Raw genomic sequence first — 23,474 nt, forward strand, 5'->3', positions numbered from 1 at the left:
AAAATAATCACGGAGGTAAGAAATATTAATTACTTCCTAATAATATTTTCAATTGCTATCCAAACAAAGAAAATGAATGAAGTGGAAGAAGTTCTATTTCCACTGCATCAAAAACTATACAAAACAAATTAAAAAGGTATTACTTCCGCTATTCCCTACTTCATTAGTTCTGTTATTCCCTACTTCATTAGTTGAGAAGTTACTTCTTTAATATACTTTAATATACGTGTTACTTCCAATGCTTCTTCCTCCTCATCCAATCGGACCCTATTCTCACCCCCATTGCACTTCGGCCTTCTTCTCTATGCATCCATATTTCTATTTTAACAAATTCTCTGAATTTTTTTTTAAAACTAACAGTAGATACCTCGAAATAGATCACTCGAATCTTAACGAACCCATACTTCAGGCAAATAACAGACTGAATCATAAGGGGAAAGGTGGGTACTACAGCAATATCCACCAACAGCAAGTCTCACTGGTAAACAAGGCAAACATCAGTGACCAGAAATATAGACAAGAGTACTTTTATTTTAGGAACATCATCTCACATCACATTACACGGAAATTATAAGCAAGTATCACAAAACCATGAACATTTTTTCCCCCCAGCAATACAGTCTACTTAGTACTTCAATGAGCTGTAATGGCAGGATTGCCAGCTTCTTCCTTCTTCACAAAAGCATCAATGTACTCCTTCCTGCGATATACAAACCGTATTAAAAAAACAGAGTATTATACCAAGAAAAACCAGTTTAAAGCTGTAAAGATAAAGTATATAATAGCTCAAAGAATGTAGAGAAATTTGGTTTTACCTTGCAGGAAGATGATCATGGGGACGGTTATAGGGAGTCCACACTGGCTCGCCCACAAAAAGGCGAAGTGCCTGCACAAATGGCGTAATTTGTCAAGACTTCCATATTCAATAGGAATATGCACTCCAATGCTCAATGATACATGCATTATCAGTGAAGTTATTGTCATCATCATCTCCCAGCGATTTTTCACATGCAAAAAATGTCGCCAGCGACTACTCTTAAGGAAGCTCCACAGATAATCATACAAGCTTTTCCAGTCAACTTGTCGATGGGAATTAAGGTAGATCTCAATAAAGTACTACGAACTTCAGGAGTTTTGCACAAAACAATCATAACACTCTTTATTGGAGAAAACTACCATGAACTTTTAAAACTGCAGAGAAATAGCATTAACTATATAGGAAACTGCTTCTACCGGTGTTAAACCCCTTGGATAGAAAGGCTAAAAACTACCTCAACTAATAACTATCACGCAACAAAGTTCGTAAGGGTAATATAGAAGAAATATAGATTACATAATGGCAAGATTGTCCAAAATACGTTACCTGCAAAGCACATAACAACTTACCCTAATTGCCATCATGCATGGTAGTTTAGTGTAAAAAATTTCATGGGGCAGTGCTTCTCTAAACAACACCGCCCCCCGCCCCGCCCCCACCACCACCACCAAAAAAAAAAACAACAACAACAATTGTTTGTATAAAATACGCCAAAGTTCTTGATAGTTTTGTTGTGGAACTTACCTTCAGCGATTCATGCATGAGTATCAAATGAGTTAGAACGAGTAACATATTATTACACATTTGGGTAAATTTGATTTCCAGACTCAGTTTAAGGGCCACAACTCTTAAAGAGACCCTATTACTCCCCCAACATTTGACTTCATGCAAAATTTCTAAATAAAACAACCATGGGAAGTGAATGGGTCTGGAATAAGAGCCTAAGATCAAAGCAGTGATTTGAACGAGAATATTTAATAATCAAACAGCTTCAGCTTAAACATTCTGGACGACAATGGTACTAATGAATCATGATCTGATTCTAGGAAAATTTATTTTCAAGGCAAAGAACATAGATAAAAGGATATTAGACACAGACATGGATTGCAACAGGTATTACTTAATTTGTTATGCTCCACAAACAGTCTGTTTCATAGACTCACCAAGCTAGCGTTTGACTACTAAGATCCTTTCTGAATCATTCTACACATGAAGGCAGACATCATCTGACAACCACCTCCAAAAACTTTCACAAGTATAGATTATCATACAGAAATCCAGCAGCTGAGCTTATTAGTTCCAAGCCTTAAGGGCCGAAACTCAGAATCAAAGTTGGAAACAAGCCCGGTTAAATCAACCTTGTCATATACCAAATAAACCATTTTGGTTATACAAAAAAGAAGTATTGTATCTTTGTGGGCTACTTTTTGCGAGTCCAAAGCTTGGTCTTGAACCCAGCACCTCCAATATCCCGGTCCCTTCTGTATCATTGAATCAAGAGTTGGTGGCTATTGGCTGTTTAGCCGGGCTATTAATTTGTATATTGAATGTTAGTTGAAATCTGAAACAAGGCAAACATAATTCTGCAAGGAGGATGATTGCTGCAGTTTTAATTGTGCATTTGTTTATATTAATTTGAGGGGTTACTTGCAACTCATAAAGTAGTTGGTAGACTGAGTATTTGTTATAATGGGCCTCTAAAAATGTAATAAATGGTGTCATGGTAGCATGCATAACACATGTTATTTTTCTTCAATACGTAGTGAAATTGTAGGAGAGATAAGCAAGGATAAATACCTTGATGTAGTTATCTGTGTCCAGAGTAAACCTATGATAAATACCAGCAGGTAGCACAATCATACCCCCTTTCTTCACAGCCACTCGGATCCAACAGTCATCTTGGTCCCTCACATCAAAGTAACCTTTTGCAAAATGAAGGAAAGATAAATAGATAATCACATACAAATCTAGTATATTTTACAAACAGTGATGTTAATTAAGGACATTCTTACCACTTCCTTCAAGGCAATAACGGATCTCTTCATCAATGTGCAGGTGCTCCTCAAAAAAGCTCTTTATTTTGGCTTCGTAGTTTGGCATCTTTTCTGGGCAGATTTCACAAATATCCTATGAAATTAAAATCAAGAATGGTAAAGCAATCGCATAGCTGTCATCCTCATTGTCAACACTATGAAAAAGAATGAAACAGTTTAATTGCAGATAGATCCCGTGTGATATTGCCAAATTGAACTTACTACTTGTAGTTCTATTGAACCCCCTGAAAGAGTTCTATTGCTGCAGATAGACCCCCTAGTGAAAATATATTGTTGCAGACAGCCCCCCAGGAAAGGGTCAAATTTTTTTCACTCAGGGGGGGTCTATCTGCAACAATAGACTACAGGGGTAGTAAGTTAAATTTGGTGATGATACAGGGGTCTATCCACAATTAACCCAATCAAAAAGTAGCTGAATGACAAACCACGTAAGTGTAGCCCCTTGCTTCACGAATTTTCTTCAGGTTTTCATCATCTTCATGGTTATCACCACCCTTCAAGCGCCAGCTAATAACACCAAGTTCTGGCCATAGAGTACAGTTTATCTAGGTGAACACACTAACCTTATCTCAAACGGACACATGAGAAAATTGATGAGACATAAAAGATACACACCTGAAAGTTTGTTCAATGGGATAAATTCCTTGGGCTCACGGTGATGAGGAAGTCTCTGGTCTTCATCACTGTCATCCATGTACCAAGCTTGGATAACTCCCTCTTTGCCATCCTATAGATGACAAAATACTCCAGGCTTTTAGCATTCTCTTCTAAGCAATTTGTCATTTTATTAATAAACATGACCAGAATTACCCAATTCCTAATCAAGAACAATAGAAGTAATTTGACTCAAGATAATTATTTAACGGAAGGCTGCTACTTTAGGGGGAGGGAGGATTAATTTGCTACCTAAGTTATCTGATATAGAAACCTCAACATAACAATAACCACCACATGGCAAATACATCATATACGTTAAAATTCCTAGGCTTAATTGATCAGTGTTCAGCCATCTTCTATTTTCTTAGGGGTCATCATCGTTCTCTGCCCTATGTAGCACAAGGATCCATGAAATATTTGACAATTGCATTGCCAACTAATATTAATCTCTAAATTTACCAAATCTGTAGCGAACATTGTAGAGAGGGGATAGCCATAAATCTCAGATCAGTTGGAACTAAGATGATCTGCCTTAATGTTCACACTGTTCAGGCTCGTAAAATCAAGGAGCAATTTTCCATAATACTACCATTTGATGAAAGAGTATAAAAGAAAGGAAAAATGATAAATTTATGGCTAGGAATTGAAATTAAGTTCTCAAGCACAGATAAATTTCCAAAATAAAACGGATTCTCAAGAGAGATGGGCTATGGAAGATGAAATTTCCATTGAAGATTTTGTATTTCCTTTAGACAGATCAAAAATATTATAGATTAGAAAAAGTTGCTAGTGGTAAGTAAATCTCAAATTTGAAGTAATGTGACACTTGTGCTGGTATAAAAGCAAAGGTTATACAAACAATACTTTGTTTTCCCTTGCTCGTTTTACTAACTAAATGAACAAAATTGACCCTAGCCATCAAGCATCAGATAAATATAAGAATTACAATATTACATTGAGTAAAAGTAAAGAGTATTAGCCAACTATAATCAAAAACATGCACCCATCCACATTTCTCATCTAAGACAGTATCCTGCATTATGTTTATGAAGATTCATAATGCACTCATCTCATATAACTTTCCCAAATGAAACCCGCATCAAGGTTATCACTTTTGAAGAGAGGTCAAAAGTTTTAATAAGTAGGGTCGTTTGAGATGATAGTTGTATACGAAAATTGCTCCCTGAATACATACACTTATCTGTGACTTTGCTTTAAAATATTTTTCTAATCAAAGACTAGAGCCTACTCCTAAACCTAGCACCTTCCATTACCCAATCTCCTGATTTGCCAATGAGCAACCTTCACATTGACATTCTATCTACACTGGTCACTCATGCAGTTTAAACTTGGAACCATTTATGTGTAGATGATGTATCAAATAGTACACACGGATTTTAAGATAAAAATAAATCATTGTATCAAATAGTACACGTGGATTTTAAGATAAAAATAAATCATCTTAAATAACAAGAAGTTGACTCATTATAGCTTGTGCATAAACAGAGCTTAATATTTTATGCCTTCAACAAGTTAAATTTTTTTTAAAGAAAGAGTTAAACTTCTTTTTCATTAATTTATCTCTTGAATAGCTTTTACAAGATTAAGGAGTAAGGTTGAACAAACTAAACCTGATCCTGACACTAAGAGAATTATACAAAACACCAAGTGATGTAACTAAAAAATGATAACCATGAAACACGTTCTTTGAAATAAACAATGCTAAACCTCCATCACATATCATTAAAAAGTTTATACCAATACATTGCAGCATCGTACTGAAACATAACAAGTTAACATAGTCAACCTCGAGTGCACAATAATGGCTAATGTTACATTAAACGCTAGACGTTTCTAGGTGTCGGACTTGACGCCCAGCGCTTAGTCGCCTAGGCGGGCGTCTAAGCGGTTTCTGGGCGTTTTTTTTTATATTTTTTAATTATGATACTTGAAGATAAATATATATATACTCAATCAAAGATGCATAAATACTAAAATACCAACACTATTAACTAAATTGCTTGGTTTACCAATTACAATAGCTCTTTGTATGTTTATACTTCTCAACTCAAATTATAAGTTCATCTCAACAGTGAAAAACGCATTCTCAACTCAAATTACTATTAACTTATAAGTTACTGTTAAGTTTAAGTTAACAATAAACTTAAACTTAAGTTTACTGTTAACTAAAATATTGTTTACTTGAGTTTACTGTTTACTTAAACTTAAGTTTACCATCAACAAAAAACTTAATATTAACTTAAACATAAACTTAAGTTTACTGTTAGCTTAAACTTAAGTTTAACTTAAACTTAAGTTTACTGTTAACTTACACTTCTTAAGTTTAAGTTACTATTGTTAACTAACTTAAATAGATATTTAAGAAGTACTTTTTTCTTGTTAGTAGTTACAGAGATCAGGGGAGCTGGGTAATGTTACAGATGACATTAAGCAGACTAGGCGTTTGAGCGAGCACCTAGCGCCTAGACCCCTGGGCATGCGCCCAGAAGTTTTATTATTTTTAAATTATTTAATTATAATAATTGATAAAAATATGTATTAAATTCATATAAATTTTTAAAAAAAGATAACAATTTTAGTTCCACAATAAATCATGCATACTCAGATACTAAATAGCTAAAATAATAATTAACAATACTAGAGCCTAAGATATTTTCTTTTTTATTATTAATTACAATAATTGATAGTGAATGTCAATGTTATAGAAAGCTTAGATGCCGGACTGGTGTCTAGACGGATTTCTTTCTTCATTTAAGTGGTGGTCGATGAGGTTTTGCTGAAGGTCGGAGGAGGTAGTGGAGGTGTTCATATTTGGAGGTTAATGGAGTTTGGAGGACGTGTAGGCTACAACACATATAATCACAACCAAGACCTACAGGGTGCAATCCACGTAAGCAGACAATGCTCCCCTAAATGCTCATAAAATCTAGATGGGCAGCCTAAATACCGTCTAGGCGCTAGGCGCTAGTTAGACGGCCTAAGTACCGCCTAGGCCTAGGCGTACGCCTAAGCGGACTAGGCGGAGGTTTTTTAAAACAGTGGGAACAACATTATTGCATCGCAGTTATCTCTTAAAAGAGATCCAAATATTAGAAAAATACATTGCAACTAAACCCCTACAAGGTTCAAAATTAAATAATACCATAAGAAATTAAAAACAAACTTTTACTTATCCTATTCGTTGTCTGCATAAGTAATAAGGATGTTTTGATTTTCTCTTTATCGTTTTTTTTGGGTGGGGTGGGGGTGGGGGTGTTGGGTAATGTAGTGTCTACCTCGAATTACGTATAAGGATGCTTTGATTTTCTCTTTATTGATTTTTTTTTGGTGGGGGTTAATGTAGTGTCTATGTCCTCAAATTACTTATAAAAAAATGTAACAAACAAGGGTTAATGTAGTGTCTATGTCCTCAAATTACTTATAAAAAAATGTAACAAACAAAAGTTAACCGGAGTTCATTAAGGCCTCAACAAAAAAAAAAACAGCCATGACTTTCTACCTAAATCGTTCAAGCGTGAAACTTTAGTTTTTCTAAGTGAATACTTCCATACAATAGACTTCCCTTTAGTATAACATAACTTTCTAGATTACAATCCAAACTATACTTGGATGCATAATTCCCTTTATTTGTCCCCAAAACAAAAGGAAGAAGAATAAAAGCAGTTAGATAGAAATGATCTTTTTTAGCGCGAAATCAATTGATACCTCTTCACAACGGAAAGTGAGCCTCTCATCTCCAAGAATGATTATTAAGAACCAAAACTCGAATCTTAGTTTAAAGATATCAAATTTCAATACCCATGAAGGTAAACAATAAAAAGGAGACGATCACCTTAAACTTTTTCTCATCTAATCGATCGAACCAATTTCTAATTAAATCAGCAAGCTCTATCCAATTATCAAACAGAACAGCTGCAAGGCTTAGAAGAAGGCAAAATCGCCATCAAAGAGCTTGATTCACAAAACCCATGAACAGAAACCAGAGATAATAAAATAAAAATAAAAACAAAAAAAAAATCACCTGAAAAACTACCAAAGAGCTTGATTAACAAAACCCATTAACAGAAATTAGAAATAATCACAAAAAATAAAATAGAAAACCACCTGAAATTCGTGCTCCATCTCTTTCCTCCCTCTAAAGACCAAAAGCCTGGAGACAACGCGGAGAGGAGAGACTCAACGAAGGGGAAGTATCGGGAATCTAATGTGGTTGCCAAAATAATGCCGCAACGTTGTGCAAATACTCCGGAGGAGTTAGGTTACTTAACCTGAACCTAATCTTTAATCGCAGAAGCTTCGGCTGACGCAACTGTAGGCCGTTCATTGTGAGGCTTACTTTGCTGCCGCGGGACATCAGCTAAGCGGGTCGGGTTTGTGGAGATTAGCGGGTTTAGTTCGGGCTTGACTTTTTTTGATTTCATGAGGATAATACTATCTTTTGCCGTTTGGTTAATTGAATCTGCTTCTATCTTGTCTTTGTGCAAAAAGAGAAAATAGCGGATTCAAAAACAGCTCATGTTTTTTTTTTTTGCCCTCTTGCAAATGCAACAAAACATTATATGCATCATTTGTTGCAGAAAATCAGCATTAATCTTTCCCTTGGTTATTGCATGAAACAATAGTGGGTTTAAGATTTTTAAAAAACGGTATCACTATATAATTAATAATTTAAAATTTTATAATTATCCCCGGTGGGGTTTCATACCTTGAAGAAAGTACATGGTCTCACCATTGGTAACCCTATAAAATACATCCTTTTCAATATGTCACTAAACGATCATTGAGCTAATCATCACTCATTTTATTCTGCAACTTGCTCCTTATCAACTTCATTGCAGTAAAAAGTCATTCCCGTCATTCTCACGGCCCGCGGATGAAGATCAATTTCATCTTTGAAAGAAAATACACCAAAAGATGGATCTTATGTTTTTTAGTCCCCACCATTTCCATTACCTTCTTTGAAAGATCACATGTCCCATCCAATTTTATCAAACAATATCACATCAAAAATGTGGATTGAAGTCTTTGAGGAGGAAGTGACATATGAGAGGAGGAAGATGCGAGGAGGAAGAACTAGAGGCAGGAGGAGACGGCGAGTTAAATTTTTTTAGGTTGAATCACCCAGTACATATTTCTAGGATTGGAATTTCAATTGGATGATTTTTTTTCTTTATTTCTTTCTTGGTAAGGGGTGGGGTCCATGCAAATCCACAACAAAATAGAGTTACTCGACCCCACTTTGTTACGTTGGATCCATCTATGGCAGGGGAAAAAATATTTTCAAATACAAATCTAGTGTATTACTTGCAAAGGTTGTTGGTTCTGCAGGGCCGGTCCTGAGCATTCAGGGGCCCTAGGCAAAAACTTGAACAAAAATCTTAAAGGGGCCCTCCTATATTCAAGATTTTTTTAAAAAAAATAAAGTGTTGCACCCAAGTAACTTTAGGGATGCCTACATAAAAAATTATATACAAATACTAAAATACATAAGATCAACAAATATTATAATTTATAAAGTTATAAAATTACCTTGAAATTTGAATAGTTTAACTTCAAACAAATTTCAGATCAACACGCCTGAATCCTAAAAGATGCACTTTTATCTCTTCTTCCTATTCAATAGACAAAAACAAAGTTTGGACTTAAAGATTTATTTGGGACACGATGCAATCATTTGAAGTATGGATCACTAGCTACTGATTTTCATTGTTCAGGTACCGCACTTTGATTATACAGCCTGTATGCATATTATGGTTTCTTGTTTCAATTGATTAATCACTAATCAGCAAATATACTAAGTATAGTCTGATTCATAATTTCATATATACCTCAACGTTTTGACTTAAGACATGGAAGTGGCTTCCGTGTATTTTTGACTAAGTCTTTGAGACTTGTTTTTTTTTGGCGCATCTGTTTTAAGTCTCGACTCACATCTATTAAGCTGATGGGCCTGCAAATGTGCGTAGGATCTTGCTGTATAGAATCAATAACAAAGCAAAAGTATTATTAGGTCATGAAGTGATGAAACAAAGATATCATGCTATTCTAAGTATAGTCTGTTATCTGTATAGAATTATAGAAATATTCAATTATTCAAATATACTTATATACCTTGTAACCTTGACGGAGTCGCCGGCCAGAGGAGGCGCAGATTGCAGACAGAGACAGAGTCTCCAAAGGGCAAAGGCGCTGGCGGCGAGGTCGCGTTTGCCTTGCTGGTGGAAGGGGTGGAGGGAGTGGCCGGAGACGGCGTCGTGGAGTTTGACGGCGGAGGAGCGGACTGCAGACGGTCCGGACGGAGTCGGGAAGAAGAAACGTCACTTCAGAGAGAATCAGAGAAGAAGAAGAGAGGTCGGCGATCAGACGGCCACTTCGGAAATCGGAGAGACCAAGGGTTTTTCGTTTTTGTATTTATAGCCTCTAACACTTTTGCATAAAAATCCTCTTACTTTTCCAATTTCCATATGTATATATATAAAATTACATAGGGGGCCCCTGTTTTTTGGGGGCCCTAGGCGCATGCCTCTCCCGCCTGCCCCTAGGGCCGGCCCTGTGGTTCTGATACATTTTGTTGCATAAAGTATAGTTTCATTACAAAGTACCCTCCTCAAAACTACTCATATAAGAGTGGGGTGGTTTAAACCATTGATTGAACTGTCACAATTTTCAATCTAACCCTCTAACCACTAGTGTATGGTATAGATCACCCAATTTAGTGAGAGGTGTTCTAATAGAATCATTACTCATTTCTCATATATTAAAAGACCCAAAATGATAAATTGAAACACGATCCTATTTTATTTTCGGGTTATTTGCATACGTACCCTTTAAATCATGGGCATTTGCAATAATATCCTCCAAATATTAGTAAATTGCAAAACTACTTATTAACTTTATAAAAAAATACCCTAAAATCAACAAATCATCAGCTTGGGGCTAATTGTTCGGCCATTTTGTTTATAATTTTTACATTGCGATTACAAATTAGCTTATCAAAGTTGATGATTAATTGCTTCGAGAGTATTTTTTTCAAAATTGATGATTTGAGGGGTAGCATTGCAAATAATGAGATTTGGAGGGTATTCTGCCAATACACATGATGTAAGGGGGTATATGTGCAAATAACTCTTTATTTTTTTTCCCTTGTCCGAATCTCGTAGCGGGTACAGTTGCAATCACAGTGATAAAAAAAGGTAAATTAAAGAAAAATATAGGGTTTAATTAAACCCTAGCGAGAATCTAGAAATTTCTCAACGTAGGAAATCACAATTCCTCCTCCTTTGGATCGTTCAGCTGCAGAGAATTCTCCAATGAACCTGCCCTCACTTTCTGTTTCGTTTAGTGGTAAATTCTTTATACCGAGTACAAACTCTTTTATCTTTTGTTAATAGGGTTTCAAGAATATGGTGATTTTGCAATTTGATATATTTTGTTGTGAGTTTATAAGGGATTCAGGTTCTCTCCTAGGTTCCTTACGGGGAGGTTAGTTTAATTGACTTGTTAACGTGACCCAAGTAACTCAAAATAATTTGAAGACTTATTTGCGTAATTCTTTTTTTAGGACCTGTTTCAAAATACACATAATTTGGAGGACCGAATATCAGAAAACCCCAATTAAAAGTGTTACTTAGTTGAAATTGGTAACTTTACAACTTGTATTTTGTGAGCATCCTGGTGAGCATGACTTTACTCCTCATCTGTACTCTCTATTCCAGTTGCAAAAATTTTAGAAGCAAAACTTTCTCCATCTCTCTGTGTGGATAGTTATTGTTTTCACACTTAAGTAGGTGAAAACCTGACTTCTCATAAGTCAGAATTCATTGTGCAGTGGGTTAATGGAAATAGTGAACAATTTTTATTGTTTGTTATAACAGGCTACAATTGCTTAGCAAATTCGTCCCTCATGCCTACAACCTGATCACATGAGATAATTAGGCATCATGTTCGTCATGAGAGTCGAACATGAGATCCCACATCTGAGAACGCTTTTGTGCAGGTTTGCGTTAATGATATATCTGAATGCAGATTGTAGCCTAATCTTACCTCGCATTGTGTCAGTCCCCAACGGCAAGTTACGGTTATATTAGATCATACTTAGGCTTTTATACACCTGAACTTGTAGAACTATGGAAATTTCTCTGCTTGCATGGATGAGATCATACTAAGTATAGCTAAATGTTTTTATTTTATTTCCAGGCATAGGAAATTGCTACGTATTCAAGAGCCGGATGCAAGAGTATGCTCAGAAAGTTGGCATTCCTACTCCAGCATATCAAACTGTTGAGGAGGGTCCTTCCAGTGAACCTGTTTTCAGGTCAGCTGTTACCGTTGATGATGTCAAGTATGAATCTTTGCCTGGATTTTCCACTCGCAAAGCAGCAGAACAATCAGCCGCTGAAATTGCACTTATGGAAATACAGAGATCAGGCCAAATGACGCATAGTATCCCCACAGTGGTAAGTTGTCACTTATCTTTTTATGGCTAGCAAATTTTATAGATATGTCAACTTTTTCGAAAGCATGCTATAGTTTTTTTTAGAGGCCTCTACATGACATTAATTTGAAGAAAAAGTTTCTGAAAAGTTTTCAATTGTATCAAGGGAGATGCTGAAATATTTAAGATGGTGCATTTCATGGCTGGGGAACCATGCTAAATACTAAATAGGCTTCTGTTAACTAGTTAATTAAATAGGATTAAAAATGTCCCTGTTAGTATGACCAAGCTTAATATGAAAAGCTATCTGCATATGAACGATTTTATTACTGATAATTTTTTTTTTATGATGTACCATCTATTTTTGTATGGATAGAATGTCATGGACATTCTAGTTTGGCTCTTTAAATTTGTTTAGCTATCAATTTTAGACTTATAACCAAATAATTGAGCATGACTATGAACATGCTAAGGGAAACCCTGGAATTTGATAGCAAATTCCACATTCTTCATGTGAACGTGGCAGACAGAGTTCACGTGAACAAAAACGTGTGGGGGCCACACGAATGCCAGCAGATGCGGATTTTATTTTGGTGAACAAATACATGGTCAGGCCCACCCGATCAATTGCTCATATATATAATAACTTGTTTCCTCCTAGGTTTTTGGGATGCAAGAGCGAAGGAGGCAGGGGCGTGCAAAGTTTTTTCTGCGGCTGCGGAGAAAAACAGGTGCGAGGTCAGAAGCTTTAAGGGATTTTTGCTGCTGCTGCAAATCAAGGCTTTGTGAAGGAGAGTTCAGTGCACGGAGTTAATTGCGGCTGTTCCTTTGAGAGAGTATTTGTGTGAGGGATCTGAGAGTTTGTGAAAGGGTTTAGATTGAGTGATTGTAAACCCCAATTGTATCTCTCCCTCTAATAGTAGATCTCCCCCTCCTTGCCCCGTGGACGTAGGCTATTTGCCGAACCACGTAAAATTTGTGTTCTTGTCGTGATTTGTAATAGCTTGTAGGATCCCTCGACAGGTCAGTCCTAGAACTGATGAGAGGAAGAGCCGATATCTCACTTGGTTGAGATATCCGCTTCAGATTCTTGTTTCCTTGGTGAGACGGGAATTCTTATCGATCTAATCTCTCTTGTTGTGCTGCCGAAGTGCTGCCGAAATTTCCGCTGCGCACAACAAGAGAGATTAGATCGATAAAAATTCCCGTCTCACCAAGGAAACAAGAATCTGAAGCGGATATCTCAACCAAGTGAGATATCGGCTCTTCCTCTCATCAGTTCTAGGACTGACCTGTCGAGGGATCCTACAAGCTATTACAAATCACGACAAGAACACAAATTTTACGTGGTTCGGCAAATAGCCTACGTCCACGGGGCAAGGAGGGGGGAGATGGTTTACAATCACACAATCTAAACCCTCACACAAACTCTCAGATCCCTCACACAAATACTCTCTCAAAGGAACAGCCGCAATTAACTCCGTGCACTGAACTCTCCTTCACAAAGCCTTGATTTGCAGCAGCAGCAAAAATCCCTTAAAGCTTCTGACCTCGCACCTGTTTTTCTCCGCAGCCGCAGAAAAAACTTTGCACGTCCCTGCCTCCTTCGCTCTTGCGTCCCAAAAACCTAGGAGGAAACAAGTTATTATATATATGAGCAATTGATCGGGTGGGCCTGACCATGTATTTGTTCACCAAAATAAAATCCGCATCTGCTGGCATTCGTGTGGCCCCCACACGTTTTTGTTCACGTGAACTCTGTCTGCCACGTTCACAATTCTCCACCTCGGTGAAGTTTTTTCAAAACTGAGCCGACACCAAAGCAACCAAAAATCTCACTTGTTGTGTCCAGTACGAACTCAATCCACAACAAGTCGAGAACCCGAACGAGAGTCCAAACAATCTCACCCCCATCAACTAATCCAAACCGGCTGTATCGTAAAGACTGCCTACGTATCCTCTTGCCCAAGGAATCAAGCCGAACGCCGTAGTTCATCCAATGGCCTCGAAAGGCCTCAACACCGAAGAATGTTCAAAAGCTCCAAACAATGACCAAACTTGACACCTGAAACAACTTTGGTCAACATATCTGCAGGGTTGTCCTTCGTGTGGATCTTCTCCAATATGACGTCTCCTTCATCCAAAATGTCACGAACAAAATGGAATCTGACATCGATATGCTTCGTGCGTGCATGATAAACCTGGTTCTTCGCCAAATAGATAGCTGACATGCTATCACAATATACCCGAAGGGTCTCCTGTGCAATCCCCAAGTTCTCCAATAATCCCTGCAACCACAAAGCCTCCTTCACAGCTTCAGTCAACGCCATATACTCTGCCTCCGTAGTGGAGAGAGCCACTGTAGACTGAAGTGTGCATCTCCAACACACCGGTGCTCCTGCTAGTGTAAACACATATCCGCTAGTAGACCGGTGCTTGTCCAGATCCCCCGCATAATCAGAATCCACGTAACCAATACAATCCTGCCCGTTCTTCTTATTCTTCTGAAATACCAAACCAACATCCACGGTACCTTTGATATACCGTAGAATCCACTTCACGGCCTCCCAATGACCCTTCCCGGGGTCGTGCATGTACCTGGATACCATGCTCACGGCCTGTGACAAATCTGGCCTTGTACACACCATCGCATACATCAAGCTACCCACAGCATTGGCATATGAAACTTTGGACATGTATTCACGGTCCTCAACTGAAACAGGTGACATCTTAGCTGATAGCTTAAAGTGGGGAGCTAATGGAGTACTCACCGCCTTGGCATTGCCATCATAACTGAATTTCTTCAGCATCTTCTGCAAGTAACTCCTCTGTGTCAACTTCAACCTCCCCTTCACCCTGTCTCTCTCAATCTCCATACCCAATATCTTCTTTGCTTCTCCAAGATCCTTCATCTCAAATTCGGATGACAGCTCCTTTTTCAACTTTCTAATAGCTGAAGTATTCCTGGAAGCTATGAGCATATCGTCAACATATAACAGCAAATAGATACACTCACCATTCTGTAGCTTGTGCATGTAAACACACGAGTCATATGGGCTCCTCGTATACCCTCGGCCAATCATAAAGCCGTCGAATCTCTTGTACCATTGTCGCGGCGATTGCTTCAATCCGTAAAGAGACTTCTTCAGCTTGCATACCAATTCTTCCTTTCCTGCAGCTTTGAACCCCATAGGTTGTGTCATGTAGATCTCCTCTTCTAAATCTCCATGTAGAAAGGCTGTTTTCACATCCATCTGGACCAAATCCAAATCCAGCTGTGCCACCAATGCCAATAAAATACGAATCGACGAATGCTTCACAACAGGTGAAAATACCTCGTTGTAATCAACGCCCTCTAGCTGTGCATATCCCTTGGCAACCAATCTGGCTTTGAATCTAATTTCCCCAATAGAAGATCCCTCTTTCTTTGCATACACCCACTTGCATCCAATAGCCTTCTTACCCTTTGGTAGCTTTGCAAGTTCCCAAGTGTCGTTCTTATGAAGAGACTGCATCTCCTCCTCCATGGCTTCCCTCCACCTAATCGAATCAGAGCTTGACTCTGCTTCCTTGAATGTAAAAGGAACCAAATCATCAACGACTTCTGCTGATAAAGCATATGCAACCATGACATCGTTATATCTAGCTGGCCGACGAATGTTTCTTCTTGGTCTATTAGCTGCAATGGACTCCTGAACATGACCATGTTCCTGAGTCCCAACATCCACTATATCCTCTAAATGCCCGGCTGTCATCCCATCTCGGATTCAATTTACCATCACTGACATGGTAATAAGCTGGACACCCAAATATCCGAAGCGACTCATAGTCACTAGCTACCGAACCAGACCAACGCTCCAACGGAGTCTTTCCCTGTATCGCAGTGCACGGCAACCTATTCACGAGATGGCTCGCATAAACCAATGCTTCGGCCCAAAAGGATCTTGACAATCCACTCTGTGTCATCATACATCGCACCTTCTCCAGCAAGGTACGGTTCAACCTTTCAGCCACCCCGTTCTGTTGCGGTGTCTCACGTACTGTGAAGTGTCGCCTAATGCCGTGATCCCGGCAAAACTGCAGAAACGGATCACTCTTATACTCTCCTCCATTGTCTGAACGAAGAGTTTTTACCTTTCTACCTGTCTGCAGCTCCGCTTTCTTCTTCCACTCCACAAAAATATCCAGGACCTGATGTTTATGCTTCATCGGGTATACCCAATTCCTCCTGGAATAGTCATCAATGAAAGTGACAAAATAGTTGGCCCCACCAAGTGATGTGTGCTTGGAAGGGCCCCAAACATCTGTGTGAATATAGTCCAATATACCTTGGGTATTGTGAATAGCGGTGCCGAATTTCACTCTTGTCTTCTTCCCAAGTATGCAATGTTCACACAGCTCCATCTTGCAGGTCTTCGCACCCTTCAATAGCCCCTGCTTCGCCAATACCTGCAGGGACTTATCACCAGTGTGTCCCAATCTCATGTGCCATAATCTGGTAGTATCTTCCTCTGTGGTAATCGAAGCTGCCAAACCCCCTTTTACTGTCTTGCCCTTCAAGTAGTAAAGTTTGTTTTTCCTGACACCTCGCATCACCACCATGGACCCCTTTGTGACCTTCAGAGTTGCATTCTCCAAGATCACCTTATAGCCAGCTGCCTCCAAAGTTCCAAGCGAAATGATATTCTTCGTCAATTGAGGAACGAATCTCACTTCCTTCAGCTCCCGAGTCACCCCGTCACACATCCGGATCCGTACTGTACCAATACCACCAATAGGGCATACATGATCATTACCCATGAGCACGACATCCCCTCTTTCCAACTCCTCAAAGCTGGAGAACCAATCCCTCCTAGGGCAAATATGGTATGTAGCACCAGAATCCATCATCCACTCCGTAGAGTCAGCGTAACAAACTGACGGTAGTGCAGAGCAGGAATAGCCTCCACTCTGTAGAGTCAGCGTAACAAACTGACGGTAATGCAGAGCAAGAATAGCCTGAAGAATCCGTATCTGAATTGTCGTCACTAGCCTTGACAACATTCACTTCCGAAGCTTGTACAGCTTTCCCTTTATTCTTCCCGGCTTTATCTTTCAACTTTGGGCAGTCGTTCTTCCAATGTCCTTCTTCTTTGCAAAAGCGACATTGATTCCTACCAATATTTCTATGGCCACCTCTTGACTTCGATCTTGAGCGATCACCTGGACGACGGTTTGGACCACGGCCTCGAACTGCTAATGCATCTCCCGATGCCTTCTCGGAGGGTTCGCCATCACTCTTCCTCAACTCATAATTCACCAAAGCTGAGGTCACCTCCTTGTAGCTAACCGTAGTTCTTCCATTTATCATAGTGAGAACAAATGTTCCAAAATCATCCTCCGGCAATGAACACAATAGTAACATCGCCTTGTCTTCATCCTCAACCATGATATCTACATTGGCCATATCCGAAATTAGCTTCGTGAAGTTGTTAACATGCTCCCGAATGGAAACTCCCCTCTTCATCTTGAATTGGCAAAACCTCTTCTTCAAGTGAAACCGATTCTCAATGCTCTTCGTCAGATACTTCTCATTGAGTGTTTCCTACATTCTCTTCGCCGACGTCTTATTCATTACGTCATAAATAAGATCCGGCGTCAAGCATGACCGAATAACTCCACAAGCCCTACTATTCATTTTCTTCCAAACCTTGTCTTCCATATCAGCGGGTTTCTCTTGTAACTCAAGAGTCTCCTTCAAATTTTGTGCATCCAAGGCGTCCATCACCTGACACCTCCACAAACCGAAATTGATCTTGTCGTCGAACTTCGGAACATCAATTTTTGTATTATTGATGCTCAGACTCTGTATCGCCTTCGAAAGAGACGATCCCGATGTGCTTGTTTCTCCCATGTTGTCGATCTAATCTTCAAATAGGAATCCTTCAGCGAATCCTTCGAACAAGCTCCCAAGTCCAACCCGGAGCTCTGATACCACTTGTTGTGCGCAGCGGAAATTTCGGCAGCACTTCGGCAGCACAACAAGAGAGATTAGATCGATAAGAATTCCCGTCTCACCAAGGAAACAAGAATCTGAAGCGGATATCTCAACCAAGTGAGATATCGGCTCTTCCTCTCATCAGTTCTAGGACTGACCTGTCGAGGGATCCTACAAGCTATTACAAATCACGACAAGAACACAACTTTTACGTGGTTCGGCATCGATAAGAATTCTCGTCTTACCAAGGAAACAAGAATCTGAAGCGGGTATCTCAACCAAGTGATATATCGGCTCTTCCTCTCATCAGTTCTAGGACTGACCTGTCGAGGGATCCTACAAGCTATTACAAATCACGACAAGAACACAAATTTTACGTGGTTCGGCAAATAGCCTACGTCCACGGGGCAAGGAGGGGGAGATCTACTATTAGAGGGAGAGATACAATTGGGGTTTACAATCACTCAATCTAAACCCTTTCACAAACTCTCAGATCCCTCACACAAATACTCTCTCAAAGGAACAGCCGCAATTAACTCCGTGCACTGAACTCTCATTCACAAAGCCTTGATTTGCAGCAGCAGCAAAAATCCCTTAAAGCTTCTGACCTCGCACTTGTTTTTCTCCGCAGCCGCAGAAAAAACTTTGCACGTCCCTGCCTCCTTCGCTCTTGCGTCCCAAAAACCTAGGAGGAAACAAGTTATTATATATATGAGCAATTGATCGGGTGGGCCTGACCATGTATTTGTTCACCAAAATAAAATCCGCATCTGCTGGCATTCGTGTGGCCCCCACACGTTTTTGTTCACGTGAATAGGTGGCTAGGTGGCCGAGCCACCTATGGGTGGCCGGTCAGATCTGTGCCCGGGCACAGTGAGGGTAGCCTATAAATAGGCCCCCCTTTGGTTCATTTGAAAAGGTTGGAACTTTTAGAGGCGAAGCTCTGCTGGATTCAAGGCTCAGAACTAAAAAAAGATCCAAGCTTTAGGACTTTGAGGACTTGCTCTTCCAGATCCGGTGCTCGGCGATCGTCAACGCCAAATAAGGCAAGAGTTCGAGAGGACCGGATCTCAGATCTACGCAGGCGTACTACGGATCAAAGCTTGGTCTTTGATCCCGAGATTTGGGTGATTGTTTCCTTGGTGAACTAATCCCCCCGGCTATTATTTCCTTGGTGAAATAATACCCGTCGTACTGCGTAGATCCCGACCGGATCAAGATCGCCGGGTGGTCCACGGATAAACCCGGCGCAGGCGAAGAACCCACAAAGCGAGCGACCGCAAAACAGGAGCTCGCGATTTGTTCGACAAAAGAGAAAAGTTATAATTTTTTATTTCTTTTTTTTGATTTAACCGGATCTTATAAAAAGACCGGATCTTTGTAATCGATAAACTTTTACAAGAGTGTGCAATGGAATTAATGAAAGATACGATTTTTCCCGCGAATTGTGAACGTGGCAGACAGAGTTCACGTGATCAAAAACGTGTGGGGGCCACACGAATGCCAGCAGATGCGGATTTTATTTTGGTGAACAAATACATGGTCTAAGCCCAAGGAGTATTTCCATACTTAATGACCTAAGCCCATTTGGGTTGGGATACATTGGCCCAAAACTTGTTAAATGGTCACTTAGAAAGTCCGTTAAAGTAGAAAAAATCACCAAGGAAGAAAGAGTTAAAAAAAAACTAATAAATGTTTTATAGTTGTAAAAACGTGTGGGGGCCACACGAATGCCAGCAGATGCGGATTTTATTTTGGTGAACAAATACATGGTCAGGCCCACCCGATCAATTGCTCATATATATAATAACTTGTTTCATCCTAGGTTTTTGGGACGCAAGAGCGAAGGAGGCAGGGGCATGCAAAGTTTTTTCTGCGGCTGCGGAGAAAAACAGGTGCGAGGTCAGAAGCTTTAAGGGATTTTTGCTGCTGCTGCAAATCAAGGCTTTGTGAAGGAGAGTTCAGTGCACAGAGTTAATTGCGGCTGTTCGTTTGAGAGAGTATTTGTGTGAGGGATCTGAGAGTTTGTGAAAGGGTTTAGATTGAGTGATTGTAAACCCCAATTGTATCTCTCCCTCTAATAGTAGATCTCCCCCTCCTTGCCCCGTGGACGTAGGCTATTTGCCGAACCACGTAAAATTTGTGTTCTTGTCGTGATTTGTAATAGCTTGTAGGATCCCTCGACAGGTCAGTCCTAGAACTGATGAGAGGAAGAGCCAATATCTCACTTGGTTGAGATATCCGCTTCAGATTCTTGTTTCCTTGGTGAGACGAGAATTCTTATCGATCTAATCTCTCTTGTTGTGCTGCCGAAGTGCTGCCGAAATTTCCGCTGCGCACAACACTTCACATAAAACCATGATTCCTATTTGACTGAGATGTAGATATTGACTGATTATTACAGACAGTAGGGGGTGCCTTGCCTCACCTCTCAAAGTTAGAAACACCCTTCTGCTTGTTGGGTGGAGAAATTCTACATTACTGGCAAGTCATTTTTAGCATGGGGTTGGGTGCTAGTGACATTTGTAAAAGTGACTTACAATTTGACTGTAGCTATATCAAATTTGCACTGTATTTGACTTGACACTGGTGGTGGTAGTCAGTCTAATGTCAGTTTAGCAAACATTTGGTTGCTTTGATCAGATGAAATGCTTGCAGAGATGTTAAATCTTTTCACTGGGAGAATGTTTAGTTAGAAGCCTGAGGCTCTGAAATATTTAGAGCCTCTTGTTGTAAGAGAGATGTTCTCTCAAAGATATCAAGGTACCCCATTAAGCTCACTTTTGCTAGTTTTGAACAGAATACCACAATCAGCACTGTTCATGATTTGTTCCCGAAATCTAGGTCCAACTACAACAAACTAATTTCAGTTGCTTCAAGATGGTGTGTATATGACATGTTGCTTTGATGTCCATTTTAAGATGTCAAGGGAGAATCTTGTATGTGACAATCTTCTCTTCTCTGACCTAATCGAATATGCTTTTCCTCGCTGCCAGAGAACTTCGCTCTTGTTTGGTCTTCCTGATCTTAAGTTTGATTTAATGTAAGTCATGAATGAAAATTTCTTAGAACGAACAAGCAGGTAGTTTGCTATCAGAAATGCTAGGAGCTTACGTTTTCTTGCTAGATTAATTTTTGCATGGGTCTGATCTGTTCTGATCTATATATTTTACGTTTGGGAGATAGAACAACTATTATTGATATATACTTTTGTTTAGCATTAATTGTCACATGTTGTCTCAATAGTTAACCTTCAATATTCGTGTCGTGTCTCTACTTTTCATGAAAAACGCCTCTGAACTGAGAAACTTTTTATCTTTTTTCCCTTGTGATTGTTTTTTATATTTGTATGTCTTTAATCTACAGCATGAAACTGGCCTATGCAAAAATGTACTTCAAGATTATGCTCAAAAGATGAACTACGCAATCCCGTCTTATAAATGCACTGAACGTAAAGAGGGAATGATCTGTACTGTAGAAATTGGTGGAATTCAATATATCGGCGCTGCATCCAGAACGAAGAAAGAAGTAGAGATCAAAGCAGCCCGAACTGCCCTTCTTTCAATTCAATGTATGTTAAAGCTACACTCGTGTTTTGAAAATTGAGAAATATATTAGAATTGACGATTAGTTTGGTCATTGAAATAAATTGAAAGAAAATTATAGTTTGTAATAACTTAAACATTTCATTCTTAACAATCAAATTTAAGGAGAAAGAATCACATATCATATTTTTTGGGGACCCCCATTCCCATAACATCAATATGGTTTAATATAGTTTGTTCCAGCTTCATTTTGTCCCCTCCCCCCCCCTGCCGTACCTTCCCTTTTGCAATTTTAATATAAATATATAAATATGTATATTATAATATAATAAAAACAAAACAAAAACAAAAAAACAAAAAAAAAAATTCTTTGAGCTTGTCTAAACCCCCCAAACATTTGCACTTTTTTTCAACATACCCCTCCTAATGTCATGATGGGGGTTTCTTGAAACTTTATCAAAATTAAATTGTGGGGGATTCTGATAATAGTGTTAAAATTTTGGATTTTTTGAATATAATGTTGAAAGTTAGGGGTTACGCAATTAGGAGGTTATGTTGAAAACAATGAATTTGGGGGTTGAGTGACATTTATTAAGTTTAGGTGGGCACCAGAGCTCTGACAAAAATTTCATGTAAATTCCAAATTATTTTCCTATCAGTATAATTATAACTACCGAGGAGATTTGAGTGTTGGTGTCTTTCTGTTGGGCATCACAGAGCATAACTGGGCAGAAGAATCTAGATGACCAACCCGATTGTTGTATATAATTTTCAGTCTCTGTCTCTGGGATACAAACACAGCCTAACCTAACCGTTGCACTTATTTGTGGAAGATGGTTCTCAAATGAGTGGAAATGGTGGTTCCCAGTACACTCTTCTTCCTTCCAAAAGGAAGGAGAGGGAGAAGGAACTGCAACCCGAACCAGTTGAGCAACTCAAGCCGAAGAAAGCCAGATCGAAGAAGAAATGGTTAAGGTGGACGTAAGAAAAAACATGACAAGGCATTGAAATCTGACTATGTTGAGGCTGGCACAAAAATAAAACCTGATGTGTTCAGTCCCTCAATGAGCAAGGATCTGGTGGAATGAAGGATGAGCCTCAGAGCCAGAGTAACGAACTGAAAGCTTCAGCTGGGGATTCAAATGGACGTTGTCAAGTCGAGAAACAATTTGAATTAACAAGATTGGAGAAGCGTCAGGAAGTCAAAACAGTTGATTCTGTGCTGGCACAGGAGGTAAAAGGTGATGCAGCTGTGAATAATTCTTGTGCAAAAGTTGAAGATCAAATTCTCCAATTCAACAGACAGTTTGATTTTGACAACGGGGGGATCTGTATCCATGACGCACAGTGTCCATTATAACGATGTCTTGTCTTTGAAGAAAGACATGGTTTGTTTATGTTAGAAGAAAGAGGCTTGTACAAAGGTGAGGATTTGACAGTTGGAGTTTACAATTCATAAAGTGTTAAGACTGTCTATTAGTTCAGCGTTCTCTCTTTAGTGATTTCGTGGTATCTGAAGTGTGCTGAAAGCACACGATAGTCAACGTCTGATTCTTATCCAGTACTGTAATATGTTCAACATCCTGGGTTCCGAAATCTATAACGGAACAGAAAAGGGTGAAAACGGTTGGGACCAGTGATAAGTCACAGTTGAACCTGGCTGGGAGCGTAGCTCTCGCCCTTGAAGAGGCTGTTAATGGTGAGTGAAGCGTTGTTTTACTTCGACAAAGATGAATATATCCGTTCATGGGCTTCCAACGGCACCGTTGTCTTCTCTGTGATGCTTTGAAATCTTTGGGGTCATGTTTGCTTGATCTTAAACAGAGGTTTAGCACTCTTACAAACTTACACTGTCTATTTAGCAATCACCAGAGATTATCAGAACTCCTCGTAGTAACATTGCCTTTGACCATGCAGATATTTCTTCGACTAAGTCACAGTTTAGACAGCGTGTGCTTATAAGACCTCT

At 39.3% G+C, this 23,474-nt stretch overlaps 1 protein-coding gene across 1 annotated transcript; it reads right to left on the bottom strand.

The window, feature by feature from the left end:
- Nucleotides 483–7,778, bottom strand: LOC109835359 (1,2-dihydroxy-3-keto-5-methylthiopentene dioxygenase 2-like). The gene is made up of 7 exons (XM_020403338.1): nt 7,654–7,778; nt 3,487–3,598; nt 3,297–3,394; nt 2,830–2,944; nt 2,615–2,739; nt 816–886; nt 483–700 (listed from the first exon to the last, which is right to left on the bottom strand). The coding sequence occupies exons 1-7, from the start codon at nt 7,669–7,671 to the stop codon at nt 634–636; spliced, it is 606 nt and encodes a 201-aa protein (XP_020258927.1). The 5' UTR covers nt 7,672–7,778; the 3' UTR covers nt 483–633.

The sequence above is a fragment of the Asparagus officinalis genome, chromosome 3 (assembly GCF_001876935.1).
Source record: "Asparagus officinalis chromosome 3, Aspof.V1, whole genome shotgun sequence".
NCBI classification, from domain to species: Eukaryota; Viridiplantae; Streptophyta; class Magnoliopsida; order Asparagales; family Asparagaceae; genus Asparagus; species Asparagus officinalis.